Source organism: Micropterus salmoides, unplaced genomic scaffold, assembly GCF_014851395.1.
Source record: "Micropterus salmoides isolate LMB-PRFRI ecotype aquatic unplaced genomic scaffold, ASM1485139v1 Ms_hic_scaffold_4, whole genome shotgun sequence".
NCBI classification, from domain to species: Eukaryota; Metazoa; Chordata; class Actinopteri; order Centrarchiformes; family Centrarchidae; genus Micropterus; species Micropterus salmoides.
This window is the reverse complement of record NW_024043372.1, coordinates 3735065-3753359: the sequence shown is the minus strand read 5'-3', so window position 1 is coordinate 3753359 and position 18295 is coordinate 3735065. Positions and strand designations below refer to the sequence as shown.

At 41.0% G+C, this 18295-nt stretch overlaps 1 protein-coding gene across 1 annotated transcript in view; it reads right to left on the bottom strand.

Annotated features, from left to right (window-relative positions):
• Positions 1 to 18295, bottom strand: part of LOC119886749 (dedicator of cytokinesis protein 3-like) — a 214445-nt gene that overhangs the window by 111559 nt on the left and 84591 nt on the right. Inside the window, exon 3 of the mRNA XM_038697686.1 lies at positions 16191 to 16231. Coding sequence (XP_038553614.1) covers positions 16191 to 16231 — 41 coding nt within the window. The remainder of the gene's footprint in view (positions 1 to 16190; positions 16232 to 18295) is intronic.

Sequence of the window (18295 nt, the reverse complement as noted above, 5' to 3'; positions counted from 1 at the left end):
CTTTTCACTCATGAACATGTTCAGGCTCTGTTACTACAACGTTCCCGGCTCAGAGGCAGCTCAACACCAGCTCTGTACCTTTCATTCAGCGCAGAGAGCAGCTATATAGAGACAGGGAGACAGCTTCACACATACTGGAAATGCAGGTAAACTCCCACTACAACGCAACAGTAATATTTTTATCAGCTTGAGGTTGAACTACTCCATGCTGGTTACATAATTTTACCTTTACTGCATTTAGCCAACATGCTAAATCGGTGTTAGCTCGCCTGTCTGCTTTTCAGTACCTATGTTTACTATCTGTTCTTACAGTGTTGTATTTTATGTAGGTCACATTAGTTACAGCAACCGAAAGGTGGAGAAGCTGTGTACCTGAGTATCAGTAAAACCACAATAAATCTATGTTGTTGTTAAAAGCAGAATAGTGGCTGATGCAAGCAACAGAGAAAACAGGCGTGTGCTTTATTTCTTAGTGAGTTTTGAGCCCATTGAGAATAAGGCAGTGTAAAATTGATTTATTAATAAGTAATTTTATTCCTCTCTCCCCCTGGATTTTCTTATTACAACCATATAGCTCACTCTCTCTGGTCTCCGGACGCTGTTTTCCTGCCGTACAGTAATTACACTCTTTTGTTTCATTCTTCTCACACCTGCTGATGATAAAGTGTCAGTCAGTTCTGTCACAAGCTGAATGCAGGAAAACGAGGCTGCAGCTGTGCTTCACTCTCCTGTCTTCTCTTTTACATTGCTTCTTCTTCTGTTTTGTCCTTCTAATGTCCTCAAGCAGTTTATCTTCTAACCCAAAGCCTCCCATCTATTCTGCGCTATTCTTCTCTTTTGTTGCTTTCTGCTCTCCTCTTTGTCCTTGTTGCAAGCAAGAAAAAGGGAGCAAGAAAAAGGATTGTGTAATTCCCAAATGCAGCATCATAATGGGTCTGGTCTATAATTTCACCCAGTGGTTCTGACTCAGCTGGGATGATAAAATAACAGTGATTACATCACAACTGCAGCACCGTACAACTTCTTCCTGTGTTGTTTGATTCTTCAACGATGAGTGTCTTTCTAGATAGTCTGAGAGGAGACATTTCCAGTGCAATGACATTGCAAAAGAAGTGCCACACTAATGTATGCATAATTCTGTTTTCTTTTTCAGTGTTCACATCTCTCTCTTTCTAAAATGCAGCCCCAATTTCAAATGCTGCTCCTGGCTGATAGACTGTTCACATCTAGTCATACTTCACAGTTATATGAACTGACATCAATGTCCAAAAAACACACATGCTCTATGCAACAATAAACAAAAACATCAGTTCTGTACCTGCATCTTTCCTGCTGGTTTTCAACCCATTTTGGTTACAGTTTGAGCCTCTCAGTTTGGACTGAAATGTCTCCATAAATAACAGTCAAGACACTATTTCACTTCCATTGTTGTAACTTGTAATCCTCCCAGCTCCAATGTGATGATGTGAACATGTAGGCTGCCTGACAGATTTTCACTCGGATTAGAAAAGATCAGACCTAGCGACTGTTTCTGGTGTCTTTATCACCTTATTGACCCAAATTTAAAACAACATATTTTCCCCTGGAAATTACATTTAAAGAAGCGGGAGTTGACTAGACATTTACGGTATGTGTTCACAACAATATTCATGTTGAATAGAGAGAGTATCGGTGTGACTGCAACACTGCATTATGGGTTGTTTGTAACTTAAATGTTGCTAAGCCAGCGAGTGTTTTTAAAGAGTTCATATTCTGGTTTTTGGCTTTTCCCCTTTCCTTTATTGTGTTATATATCGTTTTTGTGCATGTAATAGGTTGTAAAGTCTCCCCCAGAAAACACTGCTCCTGAACTGCCTGAAAACATCTCGACTGTAGTCCAGCCTTCATTTCCATTAACGGGTTGTGTCACTTTGAGCACGCGTCATGATGCTCGTATAGCTGCTAGTGTGGCACGCCCTCAAAAATAACTGGTGGAGAAACACACTGAGCTGCAGCACACACAGTGACAATATGTCCGCCCGTTGCCTCCCTACCAAGATCTAGATTGCTAAGCTGGTTCAAGAACATGTACAGTCGATTGTTTCCTGTCAGGGTCCGCCCTTCTCTGCTTCTGATTGGCTAATAGTTGTTAACTAGGTACTGCACATGTGCAACTCTCAACAAAGATCTTTTAGAAGTGAGTTGCTTCACTCTGTAGCTAAAACAGACCGTTCAACTCACAGGGTGAAAAGAGGAGTTGCAGTAATGTACAGAATGACAAAGATATGGTGTTTTGTGAAAATTAATTCATGTAAGCCTGTTCTGGTACAACCCCTAAATAATTTATGAACGTGAAGATTAGCGTAATATGACCACTTTAAGTCAGTTTATGGTATGCCTTTTTTGAGTTAGTCCTAAATGTGTTTTGTTAGCTCTCTTTGATGTACAGGAGTTCCTGAAGACTCTTCTTTTGCTGCAATGAAGGAAATAAATTCTTGAAAATGAGTCCAAAGTGTCTCCAGAAGACTTTACTGCAGAAACAGACTGAATGATTTGTCAAGCAGCCAAGAATTACCGCTGTGAGACTATGAGGAGCTCAAAAAGACAGTCTGAAAAATCCAAGAGCCTGACAGGAATGAGTGAATACGTGACTGATAAACGAGACTTGCGGTATCACTTTTACGAGAGAAAAGGCTTCATGGATCAGGACTCTCTCCTCCTTGGATTGACAGTATCTCAGGGAAACCTTCCCATAAGAAAATTGCTGAATATGATTCCAGACTGTGTCACCCTTAGGTCATTTTGCTGTGACCGAGGGACAGTTTGCTCTGCAATGTTTGCAATGTTATGTTTTGTGGTTGTTGTATTAATGTCTTATTATTGCGTCAGATTAGATTCTCACTCATAACGAACTGCACGATATAAAAATGTATTTCTTCATCTTCTGTTCAGTCTGACTTTGAAAAGATCCTCTTTCCAAATTACATGCATCCAGCACAAACACACTCTCGGACACATTTTCTGGCAGCCCACAGACCCAGACAGTGTTGAAGTAGTCAAAACCTTATTTGAATTGTGCCAGGTGTAATCTCAACACATTGCTCCCTGCTGAGAGAAGTCTTTTATGCCTGCTGTTCGTGGCAGTGATGAGGAGCTCAAAATCCCAGAGTGATAAAACCCTCCAAAAGCAAACAGACCGACACAAATATACACTGAAATATATTCCCTTTCAAGCTCTCTCTTCATCTATTTTACCTTTCAATAATTTGCTTTCAGATGTCCATCCGGTGATACAGGAGGGTTTACTTTGACCCTGAAGGAGGGAAATGTTTAAAACTGATGCTAAACTAGCATGTGGCGTGTATCAGCTAAAGGCATAGCAGGCAAATGGTGAAGCCAAAGATCACAACACACACACACACACACACACACAGAAAAATACTCCTACACCTGCTGCAAGCAAACAATAGTGTTGCATGAGAACTACTGAGCGACATGAAAGACTTTAGAAGACAGCAGCTTCGGTGAATATGTTCAGACTGACAGCCTATGTCAGTGAGCTCTGTCTTTGTTTCAGTTATATTTTACATAATTTAACAAGATGTATTTCGTCCATGCTAGGTCTGTCCAGAGATGCTCACAAGTCTCTGAGCTAGAGTCCAAGTCAAGTCTCAAGTCACTCGTGGTTATAATGAATGTTGTATCATAAGCTGGGTTCAATCCAGGCTGCTTATAACACTGCATAGCTAGAAGAAATTCTGTAACTGTCACCTATTTTTCACTTACAGAGCACAACCATGTTATCTGAAATGCAATCAATGACAGTGCAAATGTCAGTGTAACATTAACTAAATAAAACTGTAATGTTGAGTGGTTGTCTGTCTATGTGTGGCCCTGCGATGGACTGGCGACCTGTCCAGGATGTACCCCGCCTTTCGCCCGATGTCAGCTGGGATTGGCTCCAGCCCCCCCGCGACCCTGTACGCAGGATAAGCGGTTGACGATGGATGGACGGATGGATGGGTTAGTATAGCCAGTTGCAGTATTTATAAATGGATGGATTTTCTTTTAAAACTGTTACTGACTGAAACTTTTATGTCTGTCTTGAAAGAAAGAGAGAGAGAAAGCAGTTGTGATAACAAGCATAGCTCAGACATCTTAAAAAATGTAATACCATATTTGCATTCTTCTTTATTTATTTAAAATGTTTATATTTTGTCCGACCGACTGGTGTCTCTCTGTGATGTTTGGCAGTGCATGTTGAGAAACCATGAAATCTCTCAAGCTCACAACAGATGTTTCTGTGAATTAACGGACTTGAATTTACATTCTGAATTATTGTCATCAGTGGTGCTCACTAGAGAATACCAGACAGAGTATACAACATTTGAGATTAAACTCTGTATCTCTGCAAATCATTATGAAGCAACAAAGGATGGCCTGTATTGTACTGCATGTGTGGTATGTACAGTGTTTACAGCTGATGTCAGAGTTGGGTTTCTGCAGAGAGCAGACTGCAGAATATGAGTACAGCGAGCCAAACTGAGCTGATCCATGTTTAAATGGACTGATGACCGTGACTAATGCACAGCAAGCACAGGCCCAAATGCCCCACACAGATTGTGTGTGTGAGTGAGTATACATGTGTTTGTGCATTTGTGTTATTTGTAACCCTCTACCCTGATTGGTCTTATCTCTGCTCGAAGGTGAATCGGCAGGCAGTCGCTTAGGAGGACTACGGCAACTTCTTGCTGAGTGTGTGTGTGTGTGTGTGTGTGTGTGTGTTTACACCTGGCTAAGAGCAGTTGGCAGACAGGTGCATGTTCACTTTGGCAGAGGAGTCAGCAGTCACCTCACACACAAACATAACGCCCTTCACTTCACTGTCCTGCTGTAGAAGGTGCATTAGTGACACCAGAGACAGACACACACACACACAGCTTGACAAACATTTTACTTTTTAAATGTTTTTTCCAATAGAAAACAGACATAAAAAAAAAATTGGTTAAACTTATCCTCCAATAAACTTCCTAAAAAACTCTCAACCCTAAATGCTAACAGTGGATCAGCACACACAAAGTCATGCACAAACACACACACACACACACACACACACACTTCACACATGGTGTCTTCAGGGATTCTTCACTATCTGGGCAGCCAGCCCTGCTGCAGCTTTTATTCTAAAGAGAAAGTAGTGCACATTATATTTAAAGGTCAGGACGGAGGGACACCAAACATAAAGACCTTTGTTAGCTGGACTCTACGAGTTTAGAGCGGAACTGATGAGAAATGTCGGTCAAGGGTCTTTGGTCTTTACTTTAAAGCAGTGTTAATCTACAACGCAGCAGTATTTTTCACACACGAGTGTATATACAGCAGTGGTTGGCAATAGGTGGCCCGTGAGCCAGAACTGGTCCGGCAGCAATAATATTTTGATAGCAGAAAAATAAAATATAAATAGTTTGATAGCAGCTGGTGCTGAAATAGATCTCCGTCATGACAGCTAACGTTACTCACACAATCACTTCCTCTTAAGTGATTGTGCCTACAAAATAAAAGCGCGAGATTGTTTTTTGCAGCAATGCTTTATGTTGAGTTTATTGAGAGCTTTTTACTTTGAAAAGTTCTGAAGGACATTCAAAAGAGTCTTTCGATCGCAATGGAATCGATCGCCCAACCTTCCTAACAGGAGTCCCGCACCGTACCGACTGAGCTAAACATGCTCACGTGTATCCGAGGATTTGAAAAAATTTGACTGTGTTCTGGCCCGCCATGTAACGGCTTGAAATGAAATTGGCCCGATGCCAGACTTATTTGCCAACCCCTGATATACAGGTTGTCAAAAATGGAAAACTCCACACATATTACATTGAGGTTTACACACCGATATATTGAGTGAAGTGTGCAAAATATCACAAAGTCTGACAAAAAGCCAAAACATTCTTATGTTTCTCTTATATAGCATGTAACTGAGATGTTCCTAAATTTCCAGCAAAATACTGATTTGCGTGTGTACAAACAAAAATAAAACATCAAATCCACTACAAATTCAAAAAAGCACCCCGCAGCACATCCTGAACTTTGGAAATAAAGACTGGATACCTCATTTGCATTTTAACACTCTGACTAAGGATTGTCTTGCTGAAATAGTTGGTATTTCATGGTTTATTTTCTATGTGGTACACCTGCTAATGCAATCCAATATAATCCGACACAATCCAATAGAACAACTCTACCATGAATCTCAGGTTTATGAAGCATATCATATTCAGTTTTTGCTCCAACTGTGTCGGAAGTGTGTTTCCTATGAAGCCATAGTTAATGTTGAAGTGTGGTGATTCCTATCACTCTCTCACAGTTGAATGAAAACAGCTCCGTACACTCGTCGTTGATCTGAGCTGTAAGAAACGCTGCTCTCGTTGACTGTGAGTTGCCCTCTCTGTAGCCCTGATGGTGCGGGTAATCTGAATGCCGATGAACCTCAAAGAGTGAAGTTCTCTATAGTTCTGCTGGATTAGCGACGAGTCAGAGCAGGAAGGCATTTCCTTGGGGAAACATAGCGATTCGTTACGACCAGCGAGTCTATTGTAGAGAAACCAGGTGATTAGGGTGGAACTAACAGGATTGGGCAGATGCCTCCCCGCTGCTGGGAGAGCGAGAGGCAAAAGAAGTGACAAATCACCTACACATTCATACACAAACACACACACCAAGGCATGTAAACATATGAATGCCTTCTGTAGCTTGTAAGTGGGGGTCATTATTTGTTGGTTGTTTGCACACATGACACAGTGACATATTTGCACCTGTCTCTTGATGTACGGTACTAAACACACACATACACACACTCACCAAAGCTGCAAAGTAAAGTTCCAAGCGTGTTTTGGTTTGTCACTTTATTTTGATTATTTTGAGTACCTGGCACACCTGGCATCTCACACTTGCCATTTATACTTAGACTCTTATCATAACCAGCGTTTGAATGGAGGGTAAACTGGTGTAAATGGGGTAAAATATAGATTTAAAACGGATCCCCGAGGTGTTCACATTAGTTTAAACTGCACTTCTGCGCTTCTTTGCATTTTTTTCTCTTGAACATTCCTGGTGTCCCATGTTTCTACTAATGAGAGGGGAAGTTTCATTTAAATCACTCCTCTGTGCAGCAAATTAATTGACATTTAACAATTAACATTTCATTTATTTGACGCTTTTATCCAAAGCGACTTCCAATTGATATACACGTCAGAGATCGCACGCCTCTGGGGTTAAGTGTCTTGCTCAGGGACACAACGGTGGATGGGTCACAGTGGGGGATTGAACCCAGGTCTCTCACACCAAAGGCATGGTCTTATCCGTTGGGCCATCACCACCCAAGCCAGCCAACACAGTGGGGAGCCCCTTTGCGTTATAGTTCAATGCACTGGGGGAAGCTCTGTTGCGTCATTTATGAACGCTGAAAGCAGGTGCAGGATATAAATAACAGAAATGTCCGAGTATAGAGTTGGGTTTGGGTGGACGGGTGGGCCGGAAACAGGACTTTCGCCCAGGAGACTGGTGTTCGTTTCCCATGTGAAACAAAAGATAATATTGCTTTTAGTTAAATTACATATGTTACGTAAGTTACATAAGTAATGCTACTTAACTTATGTAAGTTAAGTCAGGTATGTAATGTAGTCATTTTAACCTGAACCTTGATGTTTTCCTACACCTAACTATGTTTTGGTGCCTAAACCTACCCAAACTGCATAATTTCATAAGTCTAACTGGAAGTTGCATGTTCATTCTTGCTAACTTGACTGCCGAGCCCGACACAAAAAAAAACAACACTAAAGGCTACCTTAGTGCATGAAAAAGCTATGGCTATGTAACACATCATGTTTGAGGTATGCAACAAGTGTCCTGAATCAAACATCAAACACAGCTGCTCTTAAACTGCCTCTTGCTGCTCCGCTACTCCACTTCTGAAAGAAACAGTGGAGAATGGCAAGACTCTTTGGTCTGTGATCCATCTAAAGTTGATTAATGATGTGAGATTTAAAAGATTGCGGTTTTGAATCTTGACATATCTGCTTGGTTGTCTAGCTCTTTTGGGTTTCAGTGTCTGTTGCAACAAAAGTACACGAGAGGTGCTGAGCTCGCTTTGTTAAATAGTGCTCTCCTTCGCGGGGCTCTCAAGATCCCTGATATTTGATTTGCATGAGGAAACCTGAGCTTCAACTTTTTCTTTCTTATTATCCCTGCTGTGCTGCATCCCATTGCCCTTATTGTAACCTACGGAAATGAATGGCAGTGCACCGCCCACAGCCAAGCTGTTAGGTCCACTACAAGTCAAGGATTTCTCTGGTGGTGCAGTCTTGGAAGCTCTCAACAAAATCTGATTTTCACTTGCAAGCTTGATTTTTTTCCTGGACTCAACAGTAACCCTGTCTGTACCTTTCTGAGATATGTACATTATGCAAATTGGTACCATCTTTAAAATATTGTGCAGTTGTATTTATGGTGTTTGATTTCATATAGGTAACAGTCTGTGTGTCTAACAACAATCACTAAACCAGCTGATTTTACTTTGTTGGTCTGGAATCTGATTTATCAATTTATCTTTTCACAAGTTTGGGCTTGTTACACAATAATATGTCAGTGTCATAGAAAAGTGGACTGTGCACTGAAATAGAGTAATAAGATGAGTCTCCACTGTGAAATATTGTATTAACAATTAAGTCTTGTTGAAGGAGAATTTCTGTCACTGCTTTGGGACAGATATCTATCTACGTCTTGAAAAGCGACTCAGACACCTTCTGTTATCATACCATGCTGTTATAAACACATACTAAAACACAAACACCAACACATTATGTACAGTCACCATGATAGCAATAACAGTAAGATCACCAGCTGATCCCAGTGCTGCTGGAAACGGAAATGAGTCGACACGCTTACCGCAATACGTCAGCAGGATAATATTGATAACAGATGGTTCATAATTCAATTTAGTGGTTGTACCAGAACAGGTTTACATGGTTTAAATAAAAAACACCATATTTTTGTCATACTACACATTGCTGCAGCTCCTCTTTTCACCCTGTGTGCTGAAAGCTCCGTTTTAGCTATGGAGTGAAGCATCTCACTTCTATTTGATCTTTGCTGGCACCTGGTTAAGCCAGCTACTACTTACTAGCCTATCAGAAGCAGAGTAGCGCGAGTCCTGACAAGCTGGCTTTGGTTCAGCTATACATGTCCCCGAACCACATTCGAGACTCGCTTCATGCATTACATTTCAACTGTGCACTGTCTCTGCATCACAGTAACAGCTTTATTAGAAAGGTACATTATTGTACTTCTATTGTTACATCCACATGCATGTAGCAAAATTCATTCTCTGCATTTAACCAGTCCCTCAAGGGAGCATTGGGCAGCTGCTGTGCAGCGCCCATAGAGAGGGGCAATAAAGGCAGAGATGGGGACTCGAGTTAGAGACTTGGACTCGAGTCGCACTTAAATCGCACACACATTGACTTCAGACTCGACTTGAGACTCGTCCTCAAAAGACTACAGACTTGACTTGGACTCGAGGTGCGGGACTCGTGAACAATTAATATTTTTAGGAAACGTCTGATGAGCTTGCTGTTACTTTCCTCCCTACGTTACATTTAACCTACCTACGTAACACAACTACGTATTCCGTCAGCTGTTCGCTGTAAACACCGCTGTTATTTTGCTGTTATTTTGCTGTTATTTCCAAGCAAAAGCCTTCATTTAATGCTGACACAGATCTCAGGCGGACATCGGCGAGACTTGTGTGGCTATCTGACTGTTGATTGTGATTTACTGGTTTGCAAACAACGGTGGAAGAGAGAGGAGCCGTTGCAGAAAAACACCCAACATGCTCGAGTTAAAGCCAGTAGCCTCTACTCGCCCATTCAGAAATTCACTGCAAGGCAGGCCCCACCACCCCCAAAGTACCGGTACTTTTGGAAAGTACTACCCCCCCGATCAGGGACTTTTTGGGGGGTAAAATAAAGACCCTAGAACTAAATTCAGACCCTGGTCCCTTTGGTGGAAATGCAGTGAGTTCCTCCAAAGTTTTATAGTTCCTTTGGTCAAAACGCAGCTTTGTATCAAAAGACTGATGTTCCATGAGAAACATTCAATGTCACTTCAAATGAGTGTTGTTGGTTTGTTGTATGTGTTTAGGGGATGTGATATTAATTATTAATTAATTTAAAACCAAAAGCCAAACCAGAGGCGTTTGTTTTATGTAATCACTTTCTATTCATGCCTACTTCTAAGAAAAAAAAATACAAACCTAAACAGATGAGCTCTCTTATGTTAAAACCTCACCTATCTACAGCACAGAACACCCAGCAGGGGACCACGAGAGGAAACACCGCTGTCTGGATATAGTAAAGCTCGACAATAAAGCCTCTTACGGAAACACAGAGCAGGATGGAGCAAAGTAAAATAAAATAGAAGGCTGGTGCATAGAGGACAATGGGACAAAGCAGGACAAAAACACAAAAGAGATTCTTTTTTTAAAGACTAAAAACCCAGAAGCCTGTTAGCTTGTGATGCAGACATGGTGCTTAAAAAAAGAGAGATTTTAGGAAGGCTGCTTCAATAAAGTCTGTGTAGAGACTGCTGATTACCTAATCCAACTGCACTCATCAGACATAATACTTCCACTGTAGTGCTTTACATCTACTCTGATAAGTTAACTTCTGAGTTTTGCTTCTAAACAGCACAAACTTTTAAGTGGAAATGAAGACGTGACAAACACTCATCTGTTTTCAAACCTAATCAGACTCAATTTATTCCTCTAAACACAGGGATGTTTTGTAACTTCATGAGTTGCATGAAATTTACATCTCTTAATCAATTTTCCTGTCCCTGTTATGAAGCTGCGTCACAGGATTGATTGGTAGAATCTGATATATATATATATATATATATATATATATATATATATATATATATATATATATATATATATATATATATATATATAGAGGACACTTACTGTATCGTGCTGTCTATATGGTAATGATGTACAACCTGTGCACATTGAAATGTATAAACCTGGAATAGAGGTTTATTTCCGACTGAGATTGTGAAAGCATTAACCTAATCTGGAGATTTGTGTTAAAGCTGCACTGGTGGCTTTAAATATGAAGCTTTGAAAAGCAGCAGCAAGTCCTGATCGAATTTCATAGACTCTAATAAAGTTGTTTTTTCAAGAGGTATAATAAGAGACATTTTGTAATACCTGCACGTCACTCTTAAGGAGTGGGTATGTTCAAAAACTGGTAGTAGTAGTTTGTATGAGTGTTTATTGCTGAGGTGGAGTGAAAAGCCGTCCATCCTAGAGAGGGGCATTAAAGCCAGAGATGGGTACTCGAGTTTGAGACTTGGACTTGAGTCGCACTTAACTCGCACACAATGACTTGAGACTCGACTTGAGACTCGTCCTCAAAAAGACCTTGCTGTTATTTTCCTCCCTACGCTACCTATAACCTACCTACGTAACACAACTATGTATCAGCTGCGCGTGGACACAATTGAGAGAGGACAACAAACTGATTGCCGTCCACGGGGGCGCACACAGTATGTTAAAACTGAATCACCCAGTCTCTTTACGCCTACAGCTGCATCAGGGTCAAACAGACATCACGTGCAAATAAACATCACTCTATGTCCGTGGTAAGAAAAGGCATGTCTTTGTGAAACTTTACAGTTTCTTTTAACTGAATAATCACACTTGTGGCTAAATAAGTGTTTGCAGTTTATAGCGTAATCTGGCACGACAATCACGTGATTATAGGCAATAACACAAGCCTGTTGTTGCCGATGGATTATGTGTTTGGTAGGTGTATGTCTAATATCCTTGTTTATATTTGGAAAACAGATTTTAGCCTATAATTAACATGACTCACTGCTGAGTTATAGATATATAATAAAGACATGATCTCTTTTGCAATTATCCTTTTGATATTATTTTACTTGCTGTGTACCAACAAATCCAGTCCTTTTTACCTGTTAAAACACCTATGGTTGTGCTCAAAAGTTTGCATACCCTTGAAGAATTGGTAATATATATCCCATGTGTAAAGAAAACATGAATGAGCTGGCAAAACATGTCTTTTATCTCTTATGGGATTCACATTGAACTGTAGGTAACAGAATGGCATAATCATAAAACAAAACAGGGGGAAAAAAGGCCACATAACCTTATTTATTAATACTGTGTATTGCAACCTTTAGCATCAATGACAGCGTGCAATCTTTGGTAATAGTTGTCTATGAGGCCCCCGAATTCTTGCAGGTGGTATAGCTGCCCATTCATCTTGGCAAAATGCCTCCAGTTCATCATGCAAAGTCTTTGGTCGTCTTGCATGAACCGCATGTTTGAGATCTCCCCAGAGTGGCTCGATGACATTAAGGTCAGGAGAACCTTCACCTTTTTCTGCTGTAACCACTGGAGGGTCACATTGGCCTTGTACTTGGGGTCATTATCATGCTGGAAAGTCCAAGAGCGCAGCTTCTGTGCAGAATAATGCAATCTGTCTGCCAGTATTTTCTCCTAACATGCTGCATTCATCTTGCCATCAATTTTCACCAGATTCCCTGTGCCTTTAGAGCTCACACCCTCCCAAAACATCAGTGAGCCACCACCATGCTTCACAATGGGGATGGTATTCTGTTCACTACAGGCCTTATTGGCCCCTCTCCAAACATAGCGCTTATGGTTGTGACCATAAAGCTCTATTTTGGTCTCGTCACTCCAAATTACAGTGTGCCAGAAGCTGAGAGGCGTGTCAAGGTGTTTTCGGGTAACCAGGCTTTTTTTGTGGCATTGGCGCAGCAAAGGCTTCTTTCTGGCAACTCGTCCATGTAGCTCATTTTTGTTTAAGTACCGTCGTATTGTGCTCCTTGCAACATCCACAGAGCAGCCTGTATTTCTCCTGACGTCACCTGTGGGTTCTTCTTTGTACCACGAACAATTCTTCTTGCAGTTTTCTCGGCCTACCTGACCTTGGCTTGATCCGAGATCCAAGAATTTTCCACTTCTTAATAAGTGATTGAACAGTACTGACTGGCATTTGCAAGGCTTTGGATCTCTTTTAATATCCTTTTCTATCTTTATAAAGTTCCAATACCTTGTTACGCAGGTCTTTTGACGGTTCTTTTCTGCTCCCCATGGCTCAGTATCTAGCCTGCTCAGTGCATCCACGTGAGAGCTCACAAACTCATGGACTATTTATACACAGACACTAGAAACAGAAATAATGGGAAAATGACCCTTCTTCTCAGCTGAATAATTATGGTTATGGTTATTTATGGTCTCAGTCGCTAGTTTCAAGTCTTCTTCAATACAAAATGATGTTCATTTAGTAAATTATGGTCCCATTTATTTTAAAATAGACCAAAAAGCAGAGTATGTTTCAGGGCGGGATTATCTATGATTGACAAGTTGTTACCATAGCGACCTGTCAATCAGGGTAGAGCCGACTCGTACCCTCGGCACGGTGTAAATTTAACCAGCACCGTTTAAAAAGCTTATTAGGAGTCGGCTGTTCACTTTCTCTGGTGAGTACATTTAGTTTTAAGACTGTTGTTCGCTAGACAAAGTTATCAGCCCTGTTCAAAATGACAGTTAACGTGAGTTACAGCTGCACCTAGCTAAGCAAGCTAGCTAGCTCTGCACACGGCCGTTAGCTCCACCGTATCGTCACTTCTTGACTTGGACTCTAGTTCAGAAACTTGTGAGCATCTCTGAATAAAAAGGTGCACACTTTCAGACAGTCTCTCCTGGAAGGAGTTATACACAAGAAGTTCAAACACTCAAACCTTCCACACCTCCACATACAGTATCTGGACAATTGCTGCAAGAGTTACTATCTGACAAGCACCTCTGTTGGAGTACACTAGTGCCTTAAATTCACCGTACAGTCATGGTCTTGGAAGGCATACTTAATAAAATGCTATATGCCTTTGCAGAGTCTGTTCATGACAAACATGTTTCTGTAGTTACTGTTTGGTCACAATCATGTAAGTACTGTTTTTTTCATCCTTAAGAAGGGGGACAGTGATGCATAGAGAGTGTTTCAAAACCATTTAAGAAAGCCTCTTCAAGGTCTTTAGTTTCAAGAATACCTATCTTAGAAATTGGTTTCTTTGCTTCATTCTTGAAAGAGTTTTTTTAAAAAAGGTACGTGGGTTTCATCTGACAACAGTGAGACGTCATCAACTAGGGCTGCAGGGCATGTTTGCAACAAACAAGACTGCTTCTTTGCGGTTTTCATCATATCACATTGTTATAATAGTTACTGTGATGTACAGAGCATCTTAACGAACCGCTACAGGCTGTTTTGCATTGAAAGATCAGACATGAGCTGCTGCGCTGGGTTCCATCAAATAACAGACCATGTTAGTTTTGTTACTGAGAATATGTACTTCTGCTATCGATGCTAACCTGAGGTAAAAACATGCTTGCAATTAGAAGTGCAGGCTATGTTAGAACACACTAAGTCATCACACGCTGTGGTATTGACTCATTCATCATACTGATGCACTGAAGACCAGCGCCTGTGCTTTTACAGCACTTTATCAATACAATGAGTAACAACGTTCTGAGTTCACATCCTGCAGGGGACCTTTGTTGCATGTCATTCCACAACTCTCTGTCATCTTCCTACTGTCTAGCATCAATAAAGGCATAATATGCTGGCCCCAAAAAAGTAGCCAAACAGAGCACCACACTCAGGGGTAGAAAAGTACAGTCCAGTGTTTACAAACTGAACCCAAAACCTGCTGTTTCATGTCACAGATTTCTGAAAAAAGCAGTAATGAAGTAATTACAACACCATGTGGGGGATAATGTATTGCATATTAAAAGGGGCAAAATGTAGTTTCCAGCAGTCACTAGCGGTGCAGTTTTTAAGATTGCAACCTGGTGTGTAATTGCATGCGACACACAGAGACAAACTCAGCGGGAGACCGCTTCACACAACATGCTGGAAACTCAGGTAAACACTCACTGTACCATTACAGTAGTATTTTTTATCAGCTTGAGGTTCAACTATTCTATGCTTGTTGCATGATAACGTTACATTTACTGCATTTAGCCAATGTGGCACGCTAGATATCTGGCAGAGGTCAGTGAGCCGTTTTGATGCGTCGTTGTGTAGTTCACGCATAACGACTGGTGACTGCAGATTGACCGCTGATTTACCCCCTATCACAGCCTGACGATCGGCGAGCTCCCCGAGCGGCAAATCGGGCTAAAAATTGTGTATTGTGAACTAGGCTTACATTATTGTAAATTATGTGGATCAAGTAAGTTACAGCGTCTGAGACGGTGAAGAAGCTGTTTACCTGAGAATCTGTAAAACTACAATAAATCCAAATTCAACGTTGCACAGCCGTGCTAGCGATAACTGGCTACTCCTGCCTTGCATCACTATAGGCTAGTACCAACGAATCACTTCATTTGCCTTTTACCGTTACACCCTTTCTTGCAGGCTAAACATAGAGAGATCAAAATTACTTTAGTTTTAATTATAGTTATTATGCAAGGAAACATCTCCGCTAAATTCAAGCATTTAGTAGTCGTTTCTGCAACGTTAGAAACACTGAGGCCATGACGCCTACACGCAGCCTTTAGGGTAAGAAGTGTTTCTGCCTAATTGCATTAATTGAAATACACTGTTCACATTTTTATTTAGGGCTCGTACTTCCCGTGGTTGTTCCTTTGTTCTCTAACAGTTAAGTATGTCAGTGGTTGACTGACAGTTAATTTTCACAGTATAAAATTCAAGCAAGAATCATCATTTAGACAAAGTCTACCATTGTCTCCCACTGTGTAAAGTTTCAATTCTGACAGAAAATGAGAAATACATAATAGATAAAGAAGAAGACGAAGAGAGAAAAGCAAAGTAGAAACGGGTTATGCAGAAAGCATGAGGATAGAGAGAAAAAGACTGTAATTTCTTTACATAAGCCTCCTTCACATTAAAAATGCAGGCAGAAATGTTGGCTATATAAATAACCCATTTCTCAGCATCACCCCTACAGAGAAAGACGGGAGGAAAAAGAGAATTGGAGATGTTTAAAGAAAAAGAGAGAATGGAGAAAGCTTAAGTTTGAAAAGGTGTTATTAGCCAAACGGTCTGAGAGAAGAGAGTTGAAGAGCAGAAGCTGTCAGTCTCTCTTACCTTGACATTTGGCTTCCTCGTTGAGAATCCTCTGTACCATCCTGAAAGAAAACACAAACATGAGTGACTATGACAGATGAGGAAAAAAAAGGGATATAACGGCTATGAGTCAGTAGTTTGACTGAATATGAAGATGACTTTGGCTTGAACAATTTCCAACAAGATCTTAAAAAAGGACCAAAGGCTGTCTCACAAAGTAAGACAAAACTGTTAAAATACTGAAATCCCACCAGGCATTGGAAAATGGTCAGCAACACCACAGTATAAAGTAATCATGATTCGGGGGTTAAAAGTCAAACATCATTAACAGAAAGCTGCCGCTCAGCCCTCGCTGATTGAAGTCCAGAGTCAGAACCAGATCACTGAGCTGGAGAAAGGTCTGGGTCCACATTATTACTCTGAACCCTGTAGTTGTAGATGTGACCTGCAGCGACCATTTTCTGTGTGCGTGTGGGCAAGTGATAATCCTCCTCCTGCTGCAAGCACAACAGTTATTTCCACATGGGCGAACATTCATCAGATGCCTCTACGGAGTAAAAAGCTGTCATGAAAGTTGACTCAACTTGAAGTAAAACCTTGACAGCTAAAAATGACGTGTATTAAGGGACTAAATGTACAGGGGAGCCGCTCAGACTGTGGGGACATCATTTGTCTCAGTCCAAGTGGAAATATAAATCACTGCATCTCCGGTGCTGGGAAATGTAAGGCTTGGGTGGCCACTGTCAGCGACACAGTGAAGCAAAAGAGATACTTATTTATGTCAAAATGACGCTTTTAATTACTTTGACCTTCTCAGACAGCAACAGTGTACACTGCTAGAAAGCCAATTTGTTATCAGAGCTGACAATATTCTGTCATCACCTGAATTGCCACAAAGGCCATGTGAAGCCTCATAACATGACCTGTTCCTGATTAAAAATTTAGAGGTGGCGTACGCCATATACCCACTAGGAAAGGTCAAGGATTTCCGTATACCCACTTAAAATAGCAATATGATACGTAACAATATCGTTTTGTGACAGAACTTTCACACTTTCATTTACAAATTCACCCCGTCTGTGTTGCGAAGCACTGACTTTCGGGGCTTCCACCTTCCTCACCTACCAAACAACAACACAGCTGCGTGGCGGTCAATTGGCGCATGTTTGAAATTAACGCAAACTACACTTTCTGTGTTTTTCCATTAACCTGCCCCTGAAGCTCCGGGTGACACCGCAGCAGCAGCAGATGACACGATCGTTAAAGTTACAGAAACTAAAACGAGCCAGATGAGGCTGATGCTGTGGTAACGTTACCTGGTGAGTGACAGTAGCATACAGTAGCATACAGTAGCATAAATGATCATCAACGTTATCTACCGTAGCTGTAACAGCAGGGGGATTGATGGTATATTGAACTGCATCAAGAACTAGTTAGTTTGACAATTATTTTAGAAGATAAGTGTGCTTGAGAAGATGTGGACCACTTTTTGTGTCCTCCCTTTTACGGTTATAATATTCTGTAATGAATGAGGTTTGGTGACAGATCTGCACAAATGTTCATTGTTATTACTTTCAGCTTTCCATTATTGTTAAAAATAGTTGCAACTTCTTAAACCACTCCTAAATGTGCATTGAAAACTGCCAACGTCTAAGGCTAAATGTAGCTCTTAACTGGCTGAGTTAGATGGTGATTAACTCTAAACGGTAGAAAATCAGTCGTATAGCGACTGTATGTCACTCTGGGGTCGCTTGGGGACGGGTGAGTATACAGGGAAGAATCACAGCATAATCACTACAAAAAACTAGACTACACCACTGGTACTAACACTGCATCGGCCAGGATGCTTCTCATCAACTATCAACTTATCTTCTTGCAAAATCATGAGATCCATTTCTCAGCAGTTCTACATAATCTGATATGAATATGGAGATGGTGGCGTAATTGGCTGGTTAATTAATAACCATTCAAGATTCATTTATCACCCTCGTTAAGATGGCTGTTTACTCCCTAGCCTCTCATCTATATGGAAATCAGACTGGGGCTGGACCAGAAGTGTCTGGGTCTATTTGTAAGGGTTGAAATGAGGACGTGTGTGTGTGTGTGTGTGTGTGTGTCTGTGTGTG